Here is a 27,926-nt window from a genome sequence, read left to right as displayed (position 1 = left end):
TTGGTACTCTTTGCTGCCCATGTATGGACAGCAACAGCACACCAATCCACTTCTGTGCATGTGGGTGTGAGTGAGGAGTGTGCAGGTAAAATGATTTTGTGTACTCTGTAGTCTGGCACAGCATGAAAGCACAGAGGTGAGATCGTGTTTTCTCACCAATATATCAAAACATGCACAACATTGTAATAATTAGTCTACATTGTGTAAATAAAGTAAACAAATTCAGAAATATTTCCTTCCCGTGAAATGCAAGCTCCTTAGTTTCCACTTTTGGGAATTCAGGTCCTGAATCTAGAGTAACACTATTCATCAATTCTTCACTCTATCCTGCAAGAAAGTAATCAGTTGATAGAGAAAGGCAATTCTGCTGCTTATCCTTTAAGAAAGAGAAATGGAAAAGAAAACTACAGGCATTTGTCCAAAGGTGCACTTGGGTGATAATAGAATATCTTCTGCTAGCGAAAGTACATAATTCACAAAATGCTCCAGCTGGAAGCGGTTTGTTTGTAGCTCTATGAACTTTGGCATTAAATTGCACAAAGTGTCCTTTTTAAAATCACATGAGAAGAAAAGGTTAGATCTGCATCAATTCTCACAGATTATCATTTTTTTAAGCCTGAAATTATCTTCTAATCACTGATCATATCTGTCTGTACAGATTGACTGTTTTAACACAATTAAAGCAACTGACATTGTACCTGCTTAGACTAGAAAGAAAATTTGCTTTCCTGTTTTTTGTATGTCCTATCTTTATGCTATTGTTTGAAAAAAAAAAAGCAATACAAAATTAAATTAGAGGCTGATGCACATTCTGTAGACACGATGAATGTCAAACTGCCGAACACACTGTGAGAGAGAGAGAGAGAGAGAGAACCAAGAATTGATATTACTTCCACATCCTTTCTTGGGCACAGTTGCTGCCCCACATCACCTCCACAAAGCTCAACGTGCGCTCCCCCACCCCATCACGCAATGCCCCCCAGATTAACACAGCGGACTGACACGCACCATCAACCTGCACAAAGGGAGGAGCCCGGCACAGTTTCATTCTGTAACAATCCACTTTCAACCTCGCTTCCCCCCGATGCAAACTTTGCTCCAATCAGAAGATGGCAGGGCGGAGTTTCCGAACTTGGGACGCTCTGCCTGGTGCTCTAGCAACTGGTCGAGCGTGGGGGATCCGTATTGCGTATATGATAATCAGGGCGGCAGAGGCGTTCTGCGCTTCTCTGCCTCCCCGTGGCTACGGTGCCTCCTCCACCTTATGCTCCCTCCGCAGCTGTCGCCGCCGCCGCCGGATCTATATAAGTGTTAAAGCGGCCGCCTGCTGAAGATGAGCGCCTCTTGGCTTCGCATTCCCACTAAAGCTCTGTTGTCAAGCTCCCTTGGAAGAAGGTAGCTGTGACCGGAACGTAGAACTGCAGAGCTAGCAATAGCAGATCCTGCGGTTGTCATGAGTTGCTCGGACGTGGTGAGGCATCAGGCGCAGGCGACGTGTCGCCCGCCCCAGGTGAAATTGCCCGCAGCATCTGCCGCGTGTACCACGGTTCCTTGTCCGTTCGCCACTCCAGCGTTCGCGTCGAGCCAACAGGTGAGACTCTTAGAAAGTCGACGGGAAAGCTGTTACTCTCGTAGTGGGCGGAGAAAGCAGAAATGGGAATGACGAAGTCCGTGAGCCTCATCCGTGAGAAAGGTGGGATGTGTGAACCTAGGAGTCGGAAAAGTATGATGAAGTGCTTCCTCAAACAAGGAGTACTGGAGCTTTATCTCTGGAGGGCGCTGGGTGGTTTCTGTAGCTGAACGAATGCTGTGCATCACTTAGGAGCCTGGCCATTAGCTTATTAGGTGAACAGACCTGGTTGAACAGAATGGCTGGTTGGTCTGACCTGAGTCCTGTCTTCAGGACAGGCACCATGCATGCAGATATTCCTCTGACACCCTGCAGCAGTAATAGCCGTGTCTTCAATATGCATACCACATACAAAACACATGCATATATGCATCCAATCAGATGCAATATTTTACTCAATATCTACCTGTTCTTGCTCACAGTTGTATTCATGAAACACATGCTTTGGCTCACTACTAACATCTCACACATAGCCCAACAAATCTTAATATGAATATGATGCAAAATGCCACTACAAAATGAATGGCAGTTTATCTTTGCCACCATAGGACAAGGCTCTGAGCAGAAGCTTCTGGGGTGCCTGTCAGATGAGCAGAGTCTTAACAGGGAATCTGTAAGAGGGCTAGTTGTGTGACAGAAGAGCATGCGCTACCACCAGTAACATAGAGTGAATATACTGCAAACTGGTGGTACATCATATGTTTTAAAGCCATTTCCCACCAGACCAATACAATGCTGTCAATATAAGGAGATTGTGGGAGATGTAGACCAGCACATCCAAAGGGCACTGGCATGTCTATCCCTCTTTTGCTGAGCTATTTGTGTAGTATCAGAGATGTCTTCCATGTTATTCAGACCAACCTACTATGCTTCATTACTGGCAATGTGTGGACTACCAGTTGTGTTTCCAAACATGCTCCCTCAGATGGTAGGTAAGCCAAGCTTTGAATAAGAGAACACATGCTGCAATGAAATGTGGCTTCTTGAGGGGATCAGATATATATGCCAAATTATATGGTTTGTTTGTTTGCAACTTAACCTATTAAGTAAACTCATTTTTGTTTTTCATTAACCAATATTTATGGCCCAGCAGGATGTGTGAACTCACATTTATGCTTATTCCAAAAACCTTGTTAGGGAATCTAGTTTAGCATGAGGTAACTATAAATATCTGAGGGAATATGAAGTATATGTGTACGTGTGTAGATGCCCATTAAAATTTTGTGAAGTAAATTTGATGCTTTTTAATCTTTTTACCAATTTTGTACCCAAGGCTAGGGAGTTTCTTGACTTATTCTGTACTTGGAAGACCTTTGGGAAGACACTACCGAGAGCTATGATATCCCTTCTGTGGCATGTAAAGTCAGGTAGTCCCCTGATGGATCTGTGCAAAATATTCAACCATTGTCTCAGAAGGAGAGTACACAGGGCCTGGAAGTGTGAGATCAGCCTGGTCTCATAAATTGCCAGTAGGAAGAGATGTTGGGGCTATGGTTAGATGCAGACATGTAGGGCGGGCAGAGTTCAATCGTACTGTCACCTAGGCATCTATGCTGACCACAACAATTTTTAGATGGCTGAAGTTGAAGAAGATAGTGGAAGAGATTTCTGCAGAATAAAGGCTCTGGGTGAGACGGAAACAGAAAACGTTACCTGTTTATAGTTAATCACAAATTCTCTATTTATTCTAAATAAAGGCTGGAAAGTGTCCTTAAGGAAGACCTCATTTCTGGACATTTATACCCCAGTTTTGAATATACCCAGAACAAGAGGCATTACATTCAGTAAGGTCTTTTATTCCTGAGTAAATGTGTTCAGAATAAATGGCTAGAACTCTCTTCTAGAAGTTAGTGTAAAATTGGTTGTTTTCTGTACAGTTGGAAGTAAGTTACAACAAAACTTTTGAGCCTTGTTATAGTGAAAGTGTGATCATTGTGAATGATTGTAGACCCTGAGGCATAAGTCCGTCCTTAAATGCAAAGCCTAGTCAGTTTTGAGTTTTAGTCTTTTAGATAAGTCACCAGAAATGCAGTGTCTTAATTACAAAGGGAGAGCATACTTGGTCTGTTACAACAAAAACTTTAAAAACTATAGGATTTATTACACTAGACTACATAATGATGGACTACAGTCTTTTGCATAAGATTATTTGATTAACTGAGTTGTAATGCATGGAAATTTAGTGCCACAGTAAATAAATATATTTCTGCTAAACATGCCACAAGACTGTGTTGATTGTATTGTTTTAACTGCTTGCTGTTTGTTTTTAATTAAGTCTATTAATTTCTGAGGTGAGTGTTACTGCAGTTCCAAACAGATATGATACAACAAATTAGGAATTATATGAGTCAATTTTTTTCATATATGTTTACCATGGCAGCAGTTTCAGTAGATATGTTTTATTAAATACAATTTCATTGACTTCTTTGCTAAGTGTGTACAGAATTGTGTGCTGGAATTTTTTAAAAAAAGATAGGAAGCCCCACTTTGCTATGTGTTTGTTTACAGTATTGATTTTAAAGAACAGTGAAAGACGTATTTAATAATAATACAACAAATTTTATTTTTGAAATTCAGTTTTTACCCTTTGACTTAAGAATCTGATGTAACAAAGTAAATCAGGAAATTCTTATCAGGATGACAGCATTTTTAGACTATGCTGTGCGTGGGTGAAGTGGGACTAATATTGACTTGGCCCCAATGTAGTCATCTGAGAATTCCTTTTTTTTTTTTGGTTATTACTGCATTCCATGAGGTTTTATCATTATTATGCATTCACACACACACACACACACAATGTTTTCTCCATACATGGGAAGTGACTCGTAATACCAGCTTGCTTGGGATTCACAAATATGGGCTAAAATACAATGATCTCTATTTTAAAACATTTTTTTCCCCTTCTGCTACTGTTGGAACAGTTTTATCAAGCCCTGGCTAATTATTTCAAGACCATTATATATTAGTGTCAGGGCAGTATAAATTTGGAGCATTCCCCATTCAGGTGAATTGTAACTGATTTTCAGATTAAAGTCTTCAAATTTATTTAAAGCAATATTTATTTATTTAAATTTGCATTACTGAACAAACTTGTATTTCAAGAAGCAGATTTTTTTTTCATATCTAGAAATCTAAACTACTTTGAAATATTAGAATTTATTACACTTAAATTTTGCTTTCTATTTTTATATCCCTGAGGGACAATCTCACCCACATTACATCAACCCGTCCCACCTGGTCAGGGAGAGGGGGCATGCTACGGACCCTGTCCATGAAAGACTGTTGATTGGCAGGGTCCAAGAGGAGGGCCTTCTCTGCTGTGGCCCCTGCCCTCTGGAATAAGTTACCCCAGAGGTGAGACAGGCCCCCACTCTCCAGGCCTTCCAGAAGGGTTAAGACTTGGTTGTGCCACCTCGCTTGGGGTGGGAGGTGGGATAGTCAATCATGGGGGTGGTTGGCACCTTGACGGGGCCAGTGATGACACCATTATCCACCATCTTGGACTTCATATTTTATATCTTGCATTTTTATATTTATTTATATTTATATTTATATTGTATTTATTTTAGATATTTTAATGTTTTATTTTTAACTGCTTGTAAACTGCCAAGAGTTGTCATAATATGAGATGGGTGGGGAAGAACTATGATACAATAAATAATATAATATAATATAATATTAGAATATCATTATGTAATAAACAAGTTTTTTTTTCTTTTTTTAAGGGGAATCTTTTGAAAATAATTGGCTTACATTGGGCTTTTTTTTCTAGCATAATTCTCTGGTTTATTGCAAGTAAGTAGATATGATTGACAGAAGAATATTATTCTGTTTCCCACATTATTATATATTCAGTTTAAGTCAGCCTTTTTATTCAGTGCACCAAAATACCACGAAGAATCTGCTTTTGCCAAATAAGAAACACCAGTATTATACATACTGAAAGCATAATGAAAAAGGCTTTGGGACCTTTATCATTTTTAGAAGTCTTTTATTTATTTAACAAATCTTTTATACGGCTTATAAAAAAAGATTTAGAGTTTTGTAAAAGGAAGTACTAATTTCCTAATTTTGGAGAAGATAGTTGTCTTTTTAAATTACAGAAAAGTACATGGCTACTATTGAATTACAATATAAACTTGCATTGTTTTATAGTTGCATGCACATCAAAGGATTATGGCCGTAAAAAAAATCAGTATAATTTTTAGTGAAATTTACTTAGCTTGCACAGTGACTAAAAGCAGAAAAAGCAGCATAAAAATTTCTGTTTTCAAGGAGAGGTTTTGAAATCTTATTCTGTATTTGAATATGTTTTTATTTGAAAAGAAGAAATTTCTTGCTTCTCAAGATTACTGGATATGTTAGCCAAAAGCACACTGCAGTATATACATCTCACTTGCTTAACAATGTTGTAGTTACATGAGATTTGGTGGATGATTATAACTCTCCTTTACATCCCACTATCTACTTTTCCTTGATTTGCCCTATATTTACATTATGGACATTGGATTCATAGAACACCAGGGGACTTCTCCACTTTTAAGTTAATTTAAGTTGCTATCCACTATCCTTGACTTGGCATTTTTTTTTTTGGTCTCCTTTGCCTGTCAGTTTACTATCTGATTCTGTTCCATTGTACTGCTAAATGTTGTCCTGGTTTCTGAGCGGACCGCTTGTTATAGGCAAAGTGATTTGCTTTCTCCCCCAGTTTTTCAAAGCAGGGTGGGCCTGAGTTTCTAGTCAGAGACTCTTTGGGATTCTGCCCCACCTTCCACCCCCCCTCTGGGCATCCCTCAAGGTAAAATAATGTGAAATAAATATATGGGGAGACACCAGGACAGAAGTAGCCCCAAAGAGGAGGGAAACAGTCCTGCCACGACTGTGCTAACTCACCATGTCCTATGAAAAGGTGAAAGATGAAAAGTCCCCTGTGCAAGCACCGAGTCATGTCTGACTTTGGAGGGACGCCACTTTTGCAACGTTTTCTTGGCAGACTTTATCCGGGTGGTTTGCCATTGCCTTCCCCAGTTGTCACCTTCCCCAGCCAGCCAGGTACACATTTTACCGACCTCAGAAGGATGGAAGGTCCTATACAAGGGGATAAATGCAACTGACTAGGTTGTGGGCAGCCATCGTTTTGTCCTAACAGCCAGGAACCACGCTGAGACAAGGAATAGGTCTCTAGTACTTTATTACTGTTACATTCGACAGAAAATCCTAACAAACTGAAGAAGTGTGGGAAAAACCCAGACAGATAAACCCCAAAGGTTAAGGTGGGTCTGATCTGTGTCTCTTTGAATGGCTGCTTAACTCCTCAGTACTACGCATGCGTTTTCCCCCCTGGATAGAGGCCCCCTCCTGCTCACCATCAGTACTCATGACACATTTACTTCATTGGGTGGAGGAGAACAAAGTGACTGAAAATAAGACATGTATAGAAACTGGCAAATAAGTAACAGAAGTTACTATCAGAAGGGCATTCACATTGTCTAATCTGCTTGACCATGTGATGAATTCTTATATACTAAGTAACAGACCTTCATGAAACAAACCTGCAGTAATGGTTCATTGCATTTAAAGATATCTTTTTGGTAGCTGGCAGTTGGTGTGGCTGATGAAATAAAAACAATGTAGTCCAAAGCCATTATAACCCACTCTCTGCCACTTCTCATTGTGTCAATATTAGGACATTTTGTCCCAAATGTATGCTAAATGTGGCACCAGCAGAAGATGACTTTGTAAGACCTGTAGCCTAATCAACACTTGGAATTAAGTAAAGTGTTTATAGAGGCAGTGAATCACACTGGCCCATCAAATATGATAGTCAGAAAAAGAACTGAGCATGTACTATATGTCAAGTGGCTGACTTCAATTCCAATACTGATTGTGATGGTACTTATTTCAGCTCCTAATATTTCTAGAGTCCTCTACAGTATTTTCAAGATAGAGTACCTTCTGCCAAACTCCAATTCTGGACTTGATGGCAGAGGCAGAAATAAAGGAAATAATTTCTTGCCCTTCCCTTCAGTGCAGTCCCATAGCTGTTTAGTCTCTCAGAAACATGGTCTACCATGCTCACTAAGTTTTATATGGTCAAAATCAAAGGTGCATTGGTATATTCCCAAGTTTATCACTTAGTACTGAAGCTATTGATACTGTTCAGGATACCAGAAGATTCTTTTGACTGATATCCATTCATTTGGTATTTCTACCCCTATCATTATCAGCTTAGGGCATATCATCAGTGTCCTGAGAATTCTATGTCTTCTTGGAAGACATTCTCCTGCCCTCCACATACTCTTCCATCAATGATATTCCTCAGCAGTAAGATCTACTGCCTTCCTATAATCTACCATCAGTGCCATATGAAATATTCAACATAGAGTCAATGTTATCCTTGATTTTTTTTGCAGTTATGGGATTCAAGAATACCATATGTAAGTTTACTATGTCTCTGCTCACTCTGAACCTAACCTTTTATAATTATCTGTTGTGTCTGAAGGAAAAAAAAAGCACCTCCAGTTTCACAATGCCTTAATAATATTGGACTATGAAGTCAAAATCCTGATTTTACTCTAGTTTTTCTTCCTATCTCTTAATTAACTGGATTCACATATTTACTTATTTCTCATCTTTCCCCTAGGAGCTAAAGTTGGGATATACAACACTTTCTTCCAGTCTTTCACCATAAAATACAACAGTGTCTGTGTATAGTGGGTTCAGTTAAAGAAACACATTGCTTCTATGGAAAAGGATTGACTTGAACACAAGTCTTCAACATCTTAAAAGCTAACTGGTTTTCTCAACACATTTAGAAACAAAAGGTGAAACTCTTATGAACAGAAAATTACATAGCAGTAGTAATGTCTCCTTCAAATTATGCTTGATTTCTGTCACTACAGAATTAGCTCACTATTGACCTCTCAGATAGATAGATAGATAGATAGATAGATAGATAGATAGATAGATAGATAGATAATTTTCAATCGGATGCAGCCCGGGCATTTACTGGTAGACTCCCATCCACATACTAACAGGGCCTAATTAGGCCTTTGAGATCAGCCAGTATCAGCTAGGTGCTATCATTTATCAAAGCAAAAATCATAATCTTTATGTTTAATTATTTTGGCAGTTGGGTTTGATCTGAGAGAAAAATAATTAAGAATATTCACCCAGCTGGCTTTGTGCCTAAGGTGGGACTAGAACTCATGGTCTCTTAGTTTCTAGCCTGATGCCTTAATAACTACACCAAATTGGGGTTTAATTCAAATACCCACATCTTTGTACAGTAAAGTCTTTGACACAAATAATACCCAGAGAAATAACGAGAAAAGCAATGATGAATATGTATATTGAACAATAAGGTGAAAATAGTTTACAACACATGGTACATAAAAGTAGGCTCTCAAACTTACCTTGCATCTTAAAATTGGTTAGCGTTGAAATAATAAATTTCTGGCATTCTCTTTTGCATCAAAATATACAGCTTTTATATTTCATATCTGAATTCTTATCCTTTTTGTCTGAGGAAAGGGGTTGATTTTCTCCTGATTATCAACTACTGTACATGATTGCTCATCCTGGGAAAGATATTTTAGAAAAAGAGACTTTAGAAAAAAAGTATATCTGTTAGGAGATAGGTAAGATTTTCCAGCCAGTAACATGAAGAAAGGCTTGTTTTATTTCCTTTTTCTAGCACAAGCAAATAGCCAGTTGGGAGATATAAAGGGGACATTAACAAGCCATGATACTAGCTAATTCACAGATTTCCTACTATATAGAGGCCATGGGTACATTTATAACAGATATATAATGCATATTCATTTTTATTGGTTAAATGATCATTTGCTTTTATGATATGTAATTAGCATGTATTATTCTCTTGTCTACCCATTTTTTTTCTCCTTAGAATAAGATTGTTGTATACAGCAAGATGCAAGAAGCTCTGGAAATGACACTTTCTAATAAGCAAGAGGAAGATGAGAAAGATCAGCCTACTGAAATGGAATACCTTAATTCTCGCTGTGTCCTTTTCACATACTTTCAGGGAGACATTGGTTCCGTAGTGGATGAACACTTCTCAAGAGCTTTAAATCAAGCTAACAACTTCAGTTCAGAGGCTATTCTGTCAAAAAGCAAAACAGAATTAAATCCACTATGGAGAGGTAAATTTTAAAAGGAAAACTGAATTGCACATTGTTTTCTTCATAGATGTGTACAAACACCTATTGTGATTTCTTCCACTTAAGTATATTACCATTATTTAAAGAACAGAAACAATATAAAACAAAACAAAAACATACCTATATCCACAGTACAACCAACACATGAGAGATGCAGCTAGAGAAATCTGGCTAGCTGGCAAAAGTACCACTGTGGATGCAGCCTAAATAGCTGTAAGCAGAATGTATAAATCGTTGGGAATATTTTAATTATTACTTTTATGCTTTAATATGTAGAAAAAATAAAAATAAGAATAATTAAAAATGCAAAAGACAAAGGAAAGCAATAGAAACAGATATCACATAGAGAGAAAATCACTTATTTGCCCAATTTTAAACATGTGTGATCACATGGAATAATATTGGTCATTACACCAATTGAGATCCAATTAATAGACAAAGTGAACAGACATCATTGATTCAAAGTTGTAATCTTGTGGCCTCACTGCTTTTAATACATTAAAGAGTAGTATCTTTTTGTAGCACTCCACATTTTGCAAATAGTTGGCATAGTTCTTCATGTAATGATAAATTTCAAACAAGGGATATGTAATTCAAAAGTACCTTCAGATCTTCAAACCATTTTAAACAATTTAAACAAATGTATAGATATTAAATTAAGACAGTGAGACAAGCCCATATCACAGGAATAAATGCCTTCCCACCCATTTTACATTTGCAGTATTATGAGATTGACAACAAACACTTTTAAAAAGTTAAAACATTATCTGAGTTTTCAGTAAACACAAGAGGCAATATTTTACTGAACGATTTCATCTGAAAATTAAAAAAAAACATACTTTCTATTCTTCAAAGCCCTTAACCACTGATTTGTTAGTATGTGGCATTCTAGCTCGTTATTCTAGACTTCTTACAAATAATATCTACCTCAATGGTACATTTTAATTATTTATAACAATAGATTGTAGATTTAAAATAATCTCAGACCCAAACCAATATTGAAAATAATTCAGGTTTTAGATGCTGCTAATTCATCTTGACTGAACAGTGAGTAAAAATATGTTTAAATTCAATATACTTCTGTTTTGCAATTGGCTATGCACACTACTCTTGCAGAAAAAAACAAAAATTTTGAAGTATATTCCACTTTCAGAAATTTGGGCACTGGTGTGCTACTCAATAATTTTCTCACTTTTCTTCTTAGGAGAGCGGTGATCAGATTAATAGGAAACAGTAGCACAAATCCAATAATTTGTGTCAATTAGCAGTTATGCTTTTGTAAAGCCATGAAAGCCCACTGGGTGACTTTGGACTAGTCATTTTCTCTCAGCGCAATCCACCTCATAGGATTGTTGTGGCAAAAATAGGAGGCAAGAGTATTAGATATGTTTGTCACTTTGAGTTATACTTAAAAAAAGGCGGGATAAAATTGTTGTTGTTATTATTTGCATTAGATAGTTCTAGTAATATTACTACACATGCTTGTTCAGAGAGTAGTAAACTTGAAACCATATAATACATTATCTTCTAATTATTTTCACTAGTGCAACATTAAACTAAGACCATTGAAAATTCAATGAAGAAGTACGGCTATGAAGTAATTTAAGTGTGCTTTGGATGACCAGATCTAAAAGTGACAATCATCTTGAGTTCATAGATTCATTATTCTAATTAGAGTAACTTAATTGCATGAACGAATGAATGATATGGTTTTACAGAATTTGTAAATGTTTACAGGAGGTGAATGTTTAATACCTCTGCTCCATGTTCTTTACTGGCTCTCAGGGCTTTCTGGTGCAATTCAAGGTGCTGGTTGTCACCTATAAGGCTCTACATGGCATAGGGCAGTGTTTCTCAGCCTCAGCAACTCTAAGATGTATGGACTTCAATGCTGGCTGGGGAATTCTGGGAGTTGAAGTCCATACATCTTAAAGTTGCTGAGGTTGATAAACACTGGCATAGGATAAGGGTATCTGCAGGAACATCTGTTTATGGTCATTTCTGCTTGTTTGACCGGTACTGGCAGTGTTGGCATGTCCCAGATTGTTTCTATTAGGAAATACCATCCTGTGGGACAGGAATCATCTTGTGGCAGTTATCTTACGAACAGTGTCCCTGCAGAGATCTTTCATAAGACAGTTTGAGATATCCTACTCTTATAAGAAAGATGGAATAAAAATATTTGTCTTCATAACCTTATACGTTGCTTTTATAATGTTATACAGCTTTTTAAAAATACCCTTTTGATTCAAAAACTACTAGTTCATCAGATTTTCAATTACTTTGCATTACATTATTACATTTAAATAATATTAGTTTAATCCCAGGTTTAATTTAAAAGGTGTAGTAGATATAAAGCACTGGTCACTTTAATAATAGATCATAAAATGTGCTCTGATTGTTATATTTTATGATATAGTTTCAGGAACATTTAAAAAACCGTTATGAATATCATCCATTTCTTTATATATAAGCGATGGTGTTTCAAAATCCACATTAAGAAATTATATCATATTTGCTTTTCTTTTAAAAGAGAACACAACAATTGCAAGCCAAAGGAGTGGTTTCCCAGCTTCATTTTGGACCAGTTCTTATCAAACTCCACCTCCACCATCCTTAAGTGGAGTTCATCATGATTTTCCTGTTACTATACCAAGCACCTTTTCAGTAGTAGATCCTAACAGCTGGCCAGGACATACGTTGCATCAGACTGCTCCACCTCCTCCATCTACCATGCCAGAGTCTTGGCATTATCCATTAGCATCTCAGGTGAGCTCTTCATATGGACATATGCATGATATGTACATGCATCACCACCATCCCCATGTACACATGCATCATCACCATCATCCGACTTCACACCTTGACACACGGTACAGACCTTTGCCAATGCCTTCAGTTTGTGCAGGCAAGATTCCTCCACCACAGTGTGATGTAACAAAGACAGATCCTACTACTGTTAGCTGTGCTACCTCAGCTTGGGCAGGAGCCTTTCATGGGACAGTTGATATTGTGCCAACATTTGGGTTTGAAACAGGTAAGCTGGAATTGGCTTATGTGTATTGACAGATATTTCAGAAAATGTATGACATATGTCTTTAAGAGTATTGCATTAACATTCTTCCTTTTTTCCCAGAGTTCAAGGTGGTATACTTGGTTTTTCCTATTTTATCTTCACAAAACCCTAGGACAGGTTAGATATAATAATTGGCTTAAGGTCACCATAAGTCATTATGGTTGATTGAAGGTTTGAAGCTGGATCTTCATAGTCCTAGTTCAACATTGTAACTGCTACATTTTCTTTTCAGCTAAGTTGCTAACTGTGTATCCTTATCATTGTTATGGAAAACGGCAGTTGCAAGAATACCCAGATTTGCAAAGGAAGCAAATGAATTGTTCACCACTACTGAAATAAAACAGGCAGGCAAGGCCCAAAGCATTATGTTTTGTCTTTGTAGCAAAGATCTGAGATAGATGATAGATACTATCCTTCTTATGTTAAGAAGTTACAGTATTTATTATAGCCCAAAATACCTATTCTTGGGAATAGTTTTCTTCAAAAAGTTCTTTAATTTTAGAGTTCTTGTTTGTTAGTATAAGCATCTGTAATGAATTTGGTTCTCATTCTCATTCAAGAATAGGATGTTTTGAATTTACATAGCCTAGACCCAAGGGATGTTTTTAAGAATTCAATGGTATGTACAGTCTCTTTCCAAACAAGCCAGCATATGCTATCAATTTTACTCAAACCATTATTAATATAATTATGTTATAATTTGTAAATAGATGTTTCTTGCTGAAACTGAGTTGCTTTTTCTGACTTATGGGCTTTGAGCTTGGAAACTTCATAATCTTTAGTTATTAATGCAGTTGACATCTGTTTCAGCCTTGACATTGCCATAATTCCCAGGATTTTAAGTTACCATTTGGGCTACAAACAACTGCATTATAATTATACATACCAAATTCCATTGTGATAACTCAATATTTTAGGGTAGATATTACATTAATATGTTTCCTGCACCCATGGAAACAGATGCAGGGACAAATTGTTGTCCCTGGAAAACTGTCTGAAAGATATGAAACTTTCTGAAAGTTCTGAAAACTTTCTGAAAGCTTCTGAAAGCTATCTATGAGAAAAAACAGAAAATGTCAAATTGTTATGTTAAACCAAAAGCTCAGTTGTTTCAATCACTGGCACAGAGAAAATTATTGTCAGGCCTATTTTGAATCAGTCACTTAAAGTAACATAATGATCTACAACTTCTAAGTATACTGAGTTCAGATTTTATCCTTCAGCAGATCTGACTGCATTATTACTACCGGAATGTTAAGTTTCATGCAAATTACTGTTTGAAACATTGATATGCAAACTTGGTAGTGATTCAGAGCCATTCGAAATACAGCATGTGCATACATCCTGCAAATGTTTTCTTGAACTCATATTAACATGATTGGTAAACCAGTCATTATCATTTGTAAACCATTGCTTATGCATTGTGTTATGAGCAAATCAGGCCATTATGACTTGTTTGACAAACCATGAGTTAAACCATGCCTGGTTTAGTGTGACCTATATAACAAGCCTGTGTTGCTAGAAAAATCTAAGATGCACAAACTTTGTGAGGTTTATCAGAACATTGAAGTGTCACAGTTGAAATAAAAAGAGAAAACCCTAATGAGTTGGGTGGTCTAGTTACTGGCATTCTTTGATTCAAAATAGCAAAGCATAATTTTGTACACAGAAACTGAAATTCAGAACACCGTTGCATTTGAATCTGGATACTCCATTTGTATGTCTTAGCTATTCCTTGCTATATCATGTAGCAGATGACATAGCATATTTCATTGGCATTGCTGTGAAAATTACATGAAATACAAAGAATAGCAATGCCCAAGAGGTAAAACCAGTTGTAGGACCTTGGTAAATCTTCTAGGGTGTTGTGGGTCTTGTACCTTCTGTTTATGAATGGCATATCTCAGCTCTGACAAAATATGAATTATTGCTCACTAATCCACACTGAATTGTTAAAACCTGCTACCTGCTATGTATCAACTCTGCGTAGGAATTCCGGAGAGTGGAATTCCTCTCACTCTAGTCCTAACCATTTTTTTTTTTTTTGCTGGTTATGAGTAAACCTTTTTTTCCAAGGCAGGAATTAAAAAAAATGGCATTCCTTCATAATAACATGGAAAGGAATAGAAGAATACCCAGGAAACACATGTGAGAATATTACCTAGTTCAGATGGTCCTTAAGTTGAGGCCATTTGGACAAAAAGATCATGCCTTGTATATAAAATATAAATATTACCTATTAATAGATAGTAGACCACAAAATTTCAGGCCCTAGAAACTATGCCACCTTTAAAGAAAATAATGTATTTTTGTTGTCTACGGACAAACGCCGGCTCTTCGTCTTTGAAACGGAGATGAGCACCGCCCCCTAGAGTCGGACATGACTGGACTTAATGTCAAGGGAAACCTTTACCTTTACCTACTCAAGATAAACAGCTATTTACATCTTGAAATGACACCAGTAAGAAAAGGGGGAAAAATGGTATTTTCAATACAAGGCTGGTAAAATCCTTTACTAATTAGTATAATTTAGGGAAAACATAATGCTAACTATTTTTTTTTATTAATTAATTAATTCATTCAATTTTTATAGCCGCCCATCTCAGCAAGTGACTCTGGGTGGCTATAGAAATTGAATGAATGAATGAATGAATAAATAAATAAATAAATAAATAAATAACAGTTAGCATTATGTTTTCCCTAAATTATACTAATTAGTAAAGGATTTTACCAGCCTTGTATTGAAAATACCTTTAAATACAAGCTGCCCAGAGTTTTTGCTAAGTATGTGTCATAGATTTTTTTTTTTTGAATCCATAGGTTCATTTGGCACTATTTTTAAGCAAATCTATCCATAAGGATCAGTGGAGACAGGTCCATTTACTCCAAAATTTCTATGTGTTATGTCAGTAAAATATATTAGATGCATTTTATTACTTTAAATTCTTTTTCCTTTTTTCTTTTTAGATCAGAGGAGAGTAGAACAGAATAGTATATTCTCTACTGACTACTCTAAATATCAAAGGGAAACAGAGATAAAATTTTTGAAATAAAACATGGGACTGAACAAAGTAATTCTTTTTTTTTTTTTGGAGGCAGTGAAGTGAGAGAAGTAACACTAGAACAGAGATAAAGCATGTCAAAAGCTGAAGAATTTGGATGTATTGTCACTGCTTCTGACTTCCTCTGTCTTGTTTTCTCCACTAGTCGCTGCAAACCAGCGGGCTTTACTCTCAGATTCTCATTTATGTAATGGTAGAGTCAAATAGTGCTACTTGCTGCCTCAGGAAACTAAGAAAAATAGCACAACTAGATTTTTAAAAGGTCTGGATGATTTTATGGCCATTAATAATGTTTGCAGGGATGGGAATATAGTAATTACATTTCATGTTTTGAGCTGTAATGCCATCATCTGCCAAGACAAGCAACAATTAGTTTTCTCTTTATGGAACCTGCCTTTTGGCAAGGCATCTTTTTAATAGATTTGAGTTCTCATTGAAACTTGCCATCATTAACAGATAGAAGGAAAGGTGGGTAAAATATTATAGCGGATCTTTTTTCTTTTTGTCTAGACTATCACTTAACCCACAAAATTAAAAAAAAAATGCTGTTTCCATTTTTTAAAAAAAATATTTTTAAAGGAAAAGTTAAAAAAAAGAAAATATAGTACTGTTATTCCTTGGATAAAAGAAAGTTGTAAGGGCAGAAGGTAATCTAATTCGCTATGTACACATGTGATAGCTTCTATCTATCTATCTATCTATCTATCTATCTATCTATCTATCTATCTATCTATCTATCTATCTATCTATCTTTAAAAATGAAATACTAATAATCCAGTACAGTGAGATATGTCTTTCTGTGTTTCCTTATCTGTCAAGGTGGTTGACTGGCTGCCATTAAAGAACCAATTAAGTAGAGGGAACTGCCCCCTTCTTCCATACCAAGAGAGTAGCATTATTGTGACTGAAAATGTCACTAGTCAGAATTAGACTTGTGACTTCTTAATCTAAGAAAGGAATTGAATGAAGTGTTAAAGCTAAGTTCAGTTTCTTAACAGCATGCTTTTCACTTATTTTTGCATGGTGTGCTGAATTTAGCTTTATTTGGGTTATGGCACATAAAAGCTTAATATGCATAACAAAGTATACTATAACATAGGTCTTTTTTAAAATGGATAAGTGGAGATCCTGTCTGTAGGGCACACAAAATATTCTAAAAGTTAAAAGTTAAAAGAAAGGAAGATGCCACGAGGACTGAGTGGGCATGTATAGAGAGGGATAAGAGAGAGGCTGCTTGGGTTAGAAAATTGGAGGGACTAGAGTGCATGGTTTCTCAGAAGGCATCTTGCCCAAGGCTTCCTTAATTCCTATACTACTCTACATTCCTATAATCAACCTGACATTTAATAGATTTCCCCCCCACATGTATATGACATTAACAAAATGGATAAGCCCTGTGCCTTTCTTCTGTTTTTTTGTGGGGAGGGGGGCTAGAAGGAAGGGGGATATAAATTTGTTTATATCCAGCAGTTTATATGCATGTATGACCTAGCCTTAAAAATGATGTACCTGAGAAACTGCATAATGAAGAACAGTCTCCATGACAAATTTGGCCTTGAAGTGGTGTTAGGGATACCTGTTTTACTTTTGTCATGATGGGTATATTTGACACAATGATAAAACCATTTCATGAATAAGGTAGCAGCAAGAAAGAAGGTACTGTATAATTATTCTTTTTCCTCCTTGTAGATTATTTTAAAATGAAGAGCAGGCTTGTTAAGTTGTGAATCTATGGCAATAGGAGGTGGAAATGACAGTCCGTTCATTTGTTACATTTATGTCCTATGTTTCCTCTCTTAAGGCATCATACATGGTCTTGTGTTCCATTTTATGTTGGTAAGAGACTTGTGAGGAAGATCAGGTGGAAAAAATATAATTGGCTTAAGGTCACTCTGATTCTGTTTACTCTTTGCACTCCTATGAGTTATTGCTAAAAATCATCTCATTCCTTGCTGTTTCTCTCCATTAATGAAATAGCATAGGGTCTTCTTTCTGCAAGGTCAACTCAACAATCGATGCTCCCAAGATGTCATGTCAAAACATAAAATGATAATAAGTGAGATACAAGTCCAATTCTTTTCTTTTTGTTCAGATATGAAACATAGTTTTCTCATGCAGAGCTTTTTTTATGGCTGAGGATTGTGGTTGAAGAAGGAATAGTGAAGGGTGAAGAACAGAGTTATCGTGACAGAGTTTGGATATCAGAATAATTTGAAATTCCATTGTAATTACAAAGAAAGATATACTGTTTACAAGTCATAGTAAACATATTTAATTTTAATATTTAATTATGTGGCCTTTACAGTCAAAACCCATATTCTGTTTTTAACATCTTAACTTAATCTCCTGAGAGATATTGTTGGGAAAAACAAAACAAAACAAGCTAAACCTGCTAGAAATACATTTGTTTCATAATTATTTTGTGGTGTTGAAGTAAAAATTGAGGAGGTGTATTTCTCTGGTTACAATCAGTGGTATCCTTGGGGACAGGGGGGATAAAAATGGTCAAGATGTGGTCATGACTGTACAAAGCTTTGCATGTGCGTCAGCGTGGGCTCCAATCACATGGTCGCAATTACCGTGTTGCCTTTTTGACACCCCCCCCAACTTGTCCTTCAGATCCCCCTGGTCGCAAATTAGGGTATGTCATGACAAAAACTGTAGCTCCATCTGTTAACTTTATACAGATTTAATCAACATAATATTGATGTTCTACAAATAGGCTGTTTCATTTATTCCTTTTTTATGCTGCTTGAGTTTGTTCATACTACTGAAATAATGCTTTTTATTACCATCTCCAAACGGATGGTCGTTCTACTGCTTTCTTTGAGCGTAAGCAGGACATTTTTTAAAAAGTGTGGTAGCTGTAATGATTGCCTATTCTAAAACACTCTCAGACTCATGAGCAGGAATTCAAAGATATCTGATTTATTAAAGAATAGTATGCAGGATCACAGAGAAAGCTGAGAATGATGAAAGTGTGCCAAATTCAAACTAAAAACCCTCGGTGCAAATGAAATCCCTCCCCCCCCCCGTAGAATCCTCCCAAGTTCACAATCCCAGGTGCTCCTAACGGCTCCTGATGGTCCACGGGAAAAGTCCTTGAGCAGAGCACATAACCCAAACACATCCCATTGTAATGAACATAGATACAGAGCTTGGCACAAGGTTTCACAGCAGCTCCCTCCCAAACAGAGGGAGCGTCAGCGCCATGGCATGTGAAACGTTACGATGTACAGTGCACATTGAAACAGTGAACATGACAGTACCTAGCATATATCATGTAGCACTAGATGTTTCTTTGACTGTAAAATTGTAATCCCACCCAGAAGTAGTCACAGAACATTTACTCATAATACTGTAGTTGCTTGGTATACAGACCTAGTGTTTCAGAGTTTATTACTCTATGCATTGCTCTCATCCAAACTTTTCTTTGCTCGAGCTGTATCACAGCATTTATGATAATCATCCATCCTTTGAGGAATACCATGGGTAACAGAGAAAATAGAAGCAATGAAATGATGTCACTGAAGGGGTTGTAGCTGAAATCATTTGGCTTGTGTCGTGGGGGGGGCAGTTCTGGGAGACATTAAAAAGGTGCATTAAGCTTTGAAACACATATTTCAGTCTTTCTTTCTCATCACACTCCCAAATTTGAATTGACACATTCGGAGTACTTTGGGGCCCATAAAAAATAGGGCTGGGGTACATGCCATCATTCACACTCTTGTACAGCTTTGGTTAGAGAATTAGATGTAAGTATTACATAAAATCTGGATGATGCATAGGATGCTTGGCAGCATTGCTGGAGAACAGAATTTTATGCTCTATGTCAAGATTGAGGGACTTATATTTTCAGTCACCCTGCTGTATTTTCCAGCTGATAATATCAGGAATGGAGTTTTGGGGAAGGAAACCCCCAGAGCCTTTGATACCTGCATTGTCTATACATTGTCTATACCTTTGCTTCTACATGCATGAATTAACTTTAAGCTCTTCTATGTAGAAATGCTGTATCATTTAAATAGTTATTAGGACTTGGAGAAAATACACAGGAATATTTGGCTCAATCACCCATGGAAAATACCCTGGTTCCAAACATTCACCCAAAAGCTTTCTTTTGAGTTGTGCATCAATAAAGGAAAATCTCTACTTATATCTTCTTAACTATATCCTTAAAAAGAATGAAAATGGAAAACTAACATCTGGTCACTGGCCTCATTCATAATCCCAAGAAAGACATCTCCATTTGCTGAGGAGGCAGAAGACCAGATACAAATCCTAAATGCCCTTACATAGCCTTGTTGATGTTAAACAATTTTAAAAGTGCACATAAATTAAACTGTAACAGTTCCATCAAAGCATATGGAAATGATTCAACAGTAAGTAATTTCAGGAGTATTGCCATTTTTTCATCTTTGAGTGCCTTCAAAGCATCATCTTCAATTTCAGCATCATCTTCAATTTCAAGGACATATTTTAGTCTGATTTAAGATAGAGACTAATAACAGTCTCATCTCTTTTCAATTTCCATGTGTTAAACTTTTCTAACACTTTGTTTATGAATTCATTTATTAAAGAATAGCATGCAGGATCACAGAGAAAGCTGAGAATGATGAAAGTGCGCCAAATTCAAACTAAAAAACCTCGGTGCAAATGAAATCCCTCCCCCCATCTTATTTCCTATCTTTCAATTTTTTTGTTTTGTTTTTAATACTGATCTGTAGCTTTGGGCTTGCTTTTTATTTTGGCATAAGTAATATGATGTGTTCCTTACCAGGTATGAGAGGCATGAGAGGGAACACAGGTTTGGATGGTGAGTGTGAGAACACCCACCTTCTGAGTGAGAGACAGGAGATGGGGAGTAGCAGATGGGTGCCCCCCCCTGCTGACCAGTGAGAGAAGTCGAGAGGGGGCACAGTGATTGTGTGTGTGGCTGGTGATTGGGCTCAGTCAGTGCTGCGAGCGCGAGCTGGTGCACTGGGGGGGGGGGCTCCATCGCCTTGGGATTGATTGAGTGGGGGTGTGGTTGCATGAATGAATGGAGGGATCCCTATTTTTAACCAGTGATTTTGGAGGTCCAGGAATGGGGGCTACTGGAATTCAAGTCTCTGGGGGTTATAGGGTGGGCCTGGCCATTGAGGTGGTGACGGGCAGGGGATGATATGATGGGAGCCGGATGGCAGGTCATATTAGAGGAAGACGCCCCTGGTATTTCTTACCTGTGGCGTGTTCTGGCCCTCTGTGCTCAAACCCAGGTCCTGGACAGCAGACTCATGGTGGCCCTGATTTTTGGCTGCTGCTCTGTAATGCCAGGTCAATTAACAACAAGATCCCCCTCATATGTGATTTGATCACAGAGGAGGGGGCAGAGCTGGCATGTATTACCAAGACCTGGCTGGGCCTGGAAGGAGCGGTTGCTCTTTCGGAGATATGGCTGGTTTTGAGTCTGGCACCAGCCAAGACCTCAGGTCAGGGGAGATGGGGTGGCTGTTGTCATCTGAGAATCCCTAGTGGTCGTCAGGGGCCCTGCTCCACAAGTGGCTGGCTGTGAGACCTTGTTCTTCAAGTTGGGCTCTTGAGAACAGTTGAGCATGTTGCTATTGTTCCAGCCTCCCTGCTGCATAGCAACCTTCCTGCCTGAGCTGCTGGAGGCAATCTCGGGGTTGGTGGTGGAGTTCCCAAGGCTTATGGTTTTGGGGGACTTCAATCTGTCTTCCCTGGGACAGGCCTCAGAAGCAGCTCGGGAGTTCATGGCCACCATGGTGGCCATGGGCCTGCTTCAGATTATACAGGACCCGACTCGAGACAGTGGCCTCCGGATTTAGTTTTCTTATCAGAGTAGTGGCAATGTGATTGGAGGGGAGAGTTACATCTTTCCCCTTTGTCATGGTCAGATCACGCCCTGGTGACCTTGAGATCCTCCTACACTAACCCCCTCCACAGGGAGGCAGGACCTATTGGATTGGTCTGCCCCTGGTGACTGATGGACCTGGTAGGGTTCCAGAGGGAGCTGGGGGTTATACCCGAAGACCTGATGCTCAGTCCAGCAGAGGCTCTGGCTGCCACCTGGAATGTGGCAGCAGCCAGGGCCTTGGACAGGATCACACCTGTGCGGCCTCTCTTGCTGGCTCAAACCTGACACTCCCCGTGGTTCACGGAGAGGTTGCGGACCTTGAAGAGGGTTAAAAGACTCCTAGAGCACTGCTGGAGGAAGACAAAGGCCGAGTCCAACCGAACACAAGCTAGAGCCACTATTAAGGCCTACCTTGTGGTGATAAGAGCGGTGAAACGTCAGTATTTCTCCACTCTTACTGCATCTGCAGAATGCCACCTAGCGGCCCTGTTTAAAATTACCCAATCCCTCCTGGGGAAAGGGAAGCCAGAAATCCATCTACAGGGCTGTGCTGAGGAATTTTCTGGGCATCTGCAAGATAAAATCACTCTGATCCGTTCCCAGTTGGACTCTGAGCGTGAGACAGAGTCTGGGGAGATACCCAGGAAATGTACTTACCATGTTATCTGGGAGCAGTTTGACCCTGTTGAACCCAAGTGGACAGGATCCTCTGGACTGTAAATACCACCACTTGTCAATTAGATCCATGTCCCTACCGGCTGGTGAAAGCAGCTTGGGAAGTGACGTATAGTTGGGTCCAAGTGATGGTAAATACATCCTTGAGAGAGGAGGTGTTCCCAGCAGCTTTCAAGGAAGCACTGGTGTGCCCTCTCCTCAAGAAACCATTGCTGGACCCTACTATATTAGACAATTTTCATCCAGTTGCCTACCTCTCCTTTTTGGGGAAGGTGGTTGAGAAAGTGGTGGTGTTGCAGCTCCAGAGGATTCTGGATGAAACAGATTATCTAGACCCCTTTCAGTCAGGCTTTAGGCCCAGTCATGGGATGGAAACGGCATTGGTCGCACTTATGGATGATCTGTGGTGGGAGCGGGATGGAGGCAGTGCGTCCATCCTTGCTCTTTTTGACCTCAGTGGCTTTCAATACCATCAACCATGGTATCCTGGACCGACTCAGGGAGTTGGGGGTGGGCGGCATGGTTCTGTGCTGGTTTACCTCCTTTCTCCAGGGCCAGTCCCAGTCGGTGTTGATAGGGAGCGAGAGATTCAGCCTGTGGCCCCTATTTTGTGGGGTTCTGCAGGGCTTGGTACTCTCTCCGCTCCTTTTTAACATTTACATGAAACCACTGGGTGAGATCATCCGTCACCACGGGGTGAGGTATCATTAATATGCAGATGCTACTTAATTATACATCTCCATCCCAGGTGAAGTAAGTGATGCTGTGACCACCCTTTCCAAGTATCTGGGGACTGTGGGGGCTTGGATGGGGAAAAACAGGCTTCAGCTGAACCCTGGTAAGATGGAGTGGCTGTGGATTAATGGCTCCTCAGTATCTGGGAAATTGTCATCTTTAGTTCTGGATGGGGTTGCACTGCCTCAGACAGAGCCAGTGCATAACTTGGGAGTATTCTTGGACTCATGACTCCTGCTCAAAGAGCAGGTGGCAGTCGTGGCTAAGAGGGCCTTTGCACAACTTCATGTTGTGCGCCAGTTACGCCCCTTCCTGGAACAAGAGGCCCTTCGAACAGTCACTTATGCCCTGGTTATCTCCTAGATAGACTACTGCAATGTGCTCTATATGGGGCTCCCCTTGAAGAATATCTGGAAGCTACAGCTGGTCCAGAATGCGGCCGCACAAGCAATCTTAGGTGTCCCAAGGGTGGCACAGGTAACACCTTTGCTGCGAGATATGCACTGGGTTCTGGTATGCTTCTGGGTCCAATTCAAGGTGTTGGTTATGACCTTTAAAGCTCTACATGTCATGGGACCAGGTTACCTGAGGGACCATCTTATCCCCATCACATCGACCCGTCCCACCCAGGCATGCAGAGAGGGCATGCTACGGATCCCATCTGCTAGAGATTTTCATCTGGCAGGGTCACGGAAGAATGCCTTCTCTGCAGTAGCACCTGCCCTTTGGAACATCCTTCTCCCAGAGTTGAGACATGCCCCTTTGCTCCTGGACTTCCGCAAGCAATCGAAAACCTGATTTTGCCATCTTTCCTGGGGCACGAAGGAGAGCAGTCACTCTTGGGGATGGCTAGCTCCTTGGAAGGACCCTGTTTTACTTGTGGATTTATAAAGTACTTTTGCCATCAGGTTTTTATTGCATGTATTTTAATGTATATCTCCATTTATTGTATAGTTTTATATTGTATAGTTTTAATTTTGTTTTATTGTAAACCACCCAGAGTCCCTCCTGGGGGGGCATGGGTGGTTATAAATTTGATAGATAGATAGATAGATAGATAGATAGATAGATAGATAGATAGATAGATAGATAGATAGATATAAATATTGAAAAAGTTAATGGGACAAGCTGCAGTAGGAAGTGACTTGAAAAGCAGGAATAGCTTCTTGTGGGATACTCCTGTTTCATTTGTCGCATTGTTACTCCTGACCAAACAGGCTTTTTGAAGACTTCTAAAACTACACAAAATTTCATCAAATCTACATCATAGGTATAAAACCAGGATAAATATTCATGCTGGAAGTTCACTGGTTGGATGCTCAGTATTCACTGGTTTGAATGCCATGCTAAACTGTAGTTACTGATATGAACCAAGGTGCAGTAAATGTTGACTCTTTCCTTCCATCACCCCAACCAGCTAGGACAAGTTCAAAAGTTTTGCTTGTATTTTATATGAATTAACTGTGATTATTCGTAATTATGACTGAAGCAACAAACTTCAAAACATAGTTAAGATAAACCATATGATAGGTTTTGAGCGTAACAGTAAAGTGCTGTTATTCTAAATACAAAAGCAGAAGAAGCTTCCTGTTTCATTGCAAGCATGCCAGGGTATTGGATGGAGAGGACCACGTAAAGTTAAGATTCACTGTGGCTTGTTCCCATCATGCTGAATGCTGTTGTCTTGTGATTTCTCAATGAAAGCACCTGCATCTCTTGTCTTAGGCACATGTTGAATTTTATTAAGAAAGGTAAGGTTCATGCCAAAGGATATTAGTAACTCTATAAGAAATAAAAAAAAAATCACTGCAATTAAAACAGTCTTTTTCCAGGAAAAATGAATTAGGTATACTTATGTAAAATCATGTTTATAAAATACATTAAGTTTTCATTTATGCATCCTCTCCTTTTTCTTTTGAAGCAGGTACCCAACATCAGGACAAAAGTAAGGACACTTCATGGTTTTGAAGTACAAATGGAACTTGTAAAGAATCAGTATTAAGAGTTCCCATCCTTGTGAAAGGGATATGGCATTCCTTCTCTCTCTCTCTCTCTCTCCCTCCATCTTCACAGCAGCACTAGACATTCTGCTAAGCAGATGCTGAGCCAACAAGATAGAATTGTGTGACTGATCCTTTATACCCAGCTGCCCATTTCTAAATCCCAGGATTGTTGAGTAGAAATGAGAAGAAAAGCCAAGAGCTATCCATCAACCATCACTTGTCACCTGAACCTGCCACAGCATTTCTGCAATCCATCTTTTTATGCCTTTAAATAAGCATTTGGCTTGGTTGTGTGTTGGCTTCTAATATTAATGCACAACCAGGAGAGGACCTAGCTGAAACGAATAGTTAACTTTCAGGAATGCATCTTTGGTAGCTATTTATGAATCACTTTTTGTAGAAATACAGAAAGTTTACATAAATATTTACAGGCTATTTTAGAACAAATTATTTTTTTAAAAAAAAGTTAAATAATTTTGAAGTTCTGTTTAAAGAACTTGCTTCAGAGGTGCACTGTCAGATGTTAAAAATGCATAGTTTTAGTTGTGTATGCAATTTCATTGTTATTTGCTCAAATAACTTGTCATTATTCACTGTTAGCTATATAGGTTTAGCCCTACATAGATAACAGTATCACAAATTCTTGAATGTGTTTTACCTTCTTAAACAATCATTCATATATAAAATAGTTTTCATAGCTGTATTATTTAAAACATGAATATAAGCTTTTCTGCTTTTAATGACAACTTTGAGTTGGACAACTGGTTTGAAAATATAATAGGATGGAGAAGTTTTGACTGAAATTCTAACTGCAAAGAAAGCTTGATTCTTAAGTTTACATTGATATTAGTTCCATGTCTTGCTGTTGAGCACAAAATACCTGATAACCTAATTCCTTTCAATTTCAATCTAGATTAAAACACCTAGCTGGGTGCTTTAGAAACTACTTTATATAGTATTTTATGTGTCTTGTTTTTTCCCATATTGTAAACTGTTTGGAAGTTTTCTGCTCATACCATCCTTGAAATCCATGGTTAGGAAATACTTTAAGAAATCTATGTAGCATGTACAGTAGACTGAAAAGTACTATATGATGCTGCGAAAATATTCTGTACAAGTACATTTAGGTAGATTTAAGCAAAATTCATCCTAGAGAAAATCTAGCTATGTGGTCGCTAATAGTTGACACTGACCCGATGGGACATATTTAATAACTCAATCAATGCTTTTAACTTTTGGTCTGTGTACTGCTTGGTTGAGCATGGAAAAAAGACATTCACTGACAATTTCAGTAAATGTCAGAGAGGGTTACAATAATAAATATGGTAAGTTTACCATCAAAATATTAAACACCAATATATAATTAAACTTATTAAAAATGTGGTTTGGTTTGTCCAAAGTTATATTTTAACTAATTAGGAATATTTTTAATGGGAATCACAGAATGGGCTGTATTTCAACAGGTAACTGCAAGGGAAAATGGCTTTTGTGATCTGGATTAAGCCTTCTGTTTGTGGAAACTATATATTTACAGAAAGCTCACTACTATTAAATACTGGAATAAAGCTGTTCTTTTTTCACAAGCATTTTTTTTCTTGCAGTTTATTGAGTGTCTTTTCTACCTCTTCTACCTTTCCTGAAACCTAAGTTAACCTATTGATTTCTAATTCAGCCAAAGATTTCTCATGTTCTGAAATAACCTGTTATCTTACCTTGGGTGTATCTTACCTTGTAAGATTGTACCAAGGTAAAGCTTCAGTCTAGCTGTCTAAAATTTCCCATGCTCAGAGCCATATCTGGTTTTAAAAAGAGACAGGAAAAGTGCCACTGCCTGGAAAGGGGAAGGACGGAGAAAGAGGTGTGTAAAAGAAAGAAGCAGAAAGTCAAGAGAAGGAACTGAGGGTTTACAAATGGAAGCAGCCATCAAAAGTGGGAGTGAAGAAAACTACAGAGAATGCCTTGTCTGGAGGTCCCTGAGTCCCAGAAATATCATAACCATCTATTTATAATAAATGAAACAAGTGGATACAATTACCCAGAAGTGACTTCTATTGCTTAGTTCCAAACTCATTGGTCCATAAACCCTGATAAATTTTTTTTTTTGCAATCAAGTTTTCCTTATTGAAATAAGGTTTCCAAGTACTATATGGGGCATTGGAATCCCTGCCAATCATCTCTTCTTTCAAGCTGGTAAAGCTTGAGGTACATTCACAATTCACCTTTGCCAGATAATCCAATCAAATTCTGGCACTTTATTCCCTAACTTGCATAATTAACAAATAAAACTTTCATCTTATTGTGACAGAGCATTTGCTGTGTTTCTACCTGCTTCTATCACAGTAGTAGCTTGCAGTTCTAGCATATAACGAGGACATGCCCCTTTGTACTTGTATGACCAGCTAGCCTAGCATTCAGTCATAAGCCTCAATGTTACTGTAGCAACATGCTTTTTCCCAGTGTTAATTCTCACTACCAAAGAATTGGGGTTAATTTTGTATTGCTTAAATAAAGCATTTACTGCATTCTGCTCTATCTAGGAATGGAAACATACTAAAGGGTTAGAACTTATTTCTTCCTTTCTTCCTTCCTAGATAGGATTTTGCATTCTAGATCGTATCACTACTGATTCACTATAAACTTGTGTCTTAAAGCAATGAATGATAGATAAAATTACAGCTTTACTATTCAAGCAAGTACAAGAGGCT

At 38.3% G+C, this 27,926-nt stretch overlaps 1 protein-coding gene across 1 annotated transcript; it reads left to right on the top strand.

The window, feature by feature from the left end:
* The first annotated feature begins 1,137 nt into the window (after nt 1-1,137).
* Nucleotides 1,138-26,804, top strand: VGLL3 (vestigial like family member 3). The gene is made up of 4 exons (XM_063305497.1): nt 1,138-1,591; nt 9,540-9,795; nt 12,347-12,850; nt 25,140-26,804. The coding sequence occupies exons 1-4, from the start codon at nt 1,454-1,456 to the stop codon at nt 25,184-25,186; spliced, it is 945 nt and encodes a 314-aa protein (XP_063161567.1). The 5' UTR covers nt 1,138-1,453; the 3' UTR covers nt 25,187-26,804.
* The last annotated feature ends 1,122 nt before the right edge of the window (nt 26,805-27,926 follow it).

This window comes from Candoia aspera, chromosome 5 (assembly GCF_035149785.1).
Source record: "Candoia aspera isolate rCanAsp1 chromosome 5, rCanAsp1.hap2, whole genome shotgun sequence".
NCBI classification, from domain to species: Eukaryota; Metazoa; Chordata; class Lepidosauria; order Squamata; family Boidae; genus Candoia; species Candoia aspera.
Note: the sequence above shows the minus strand (reverse complement) of the source record. Positions and strands in the feature narration are given on the sequence as shown.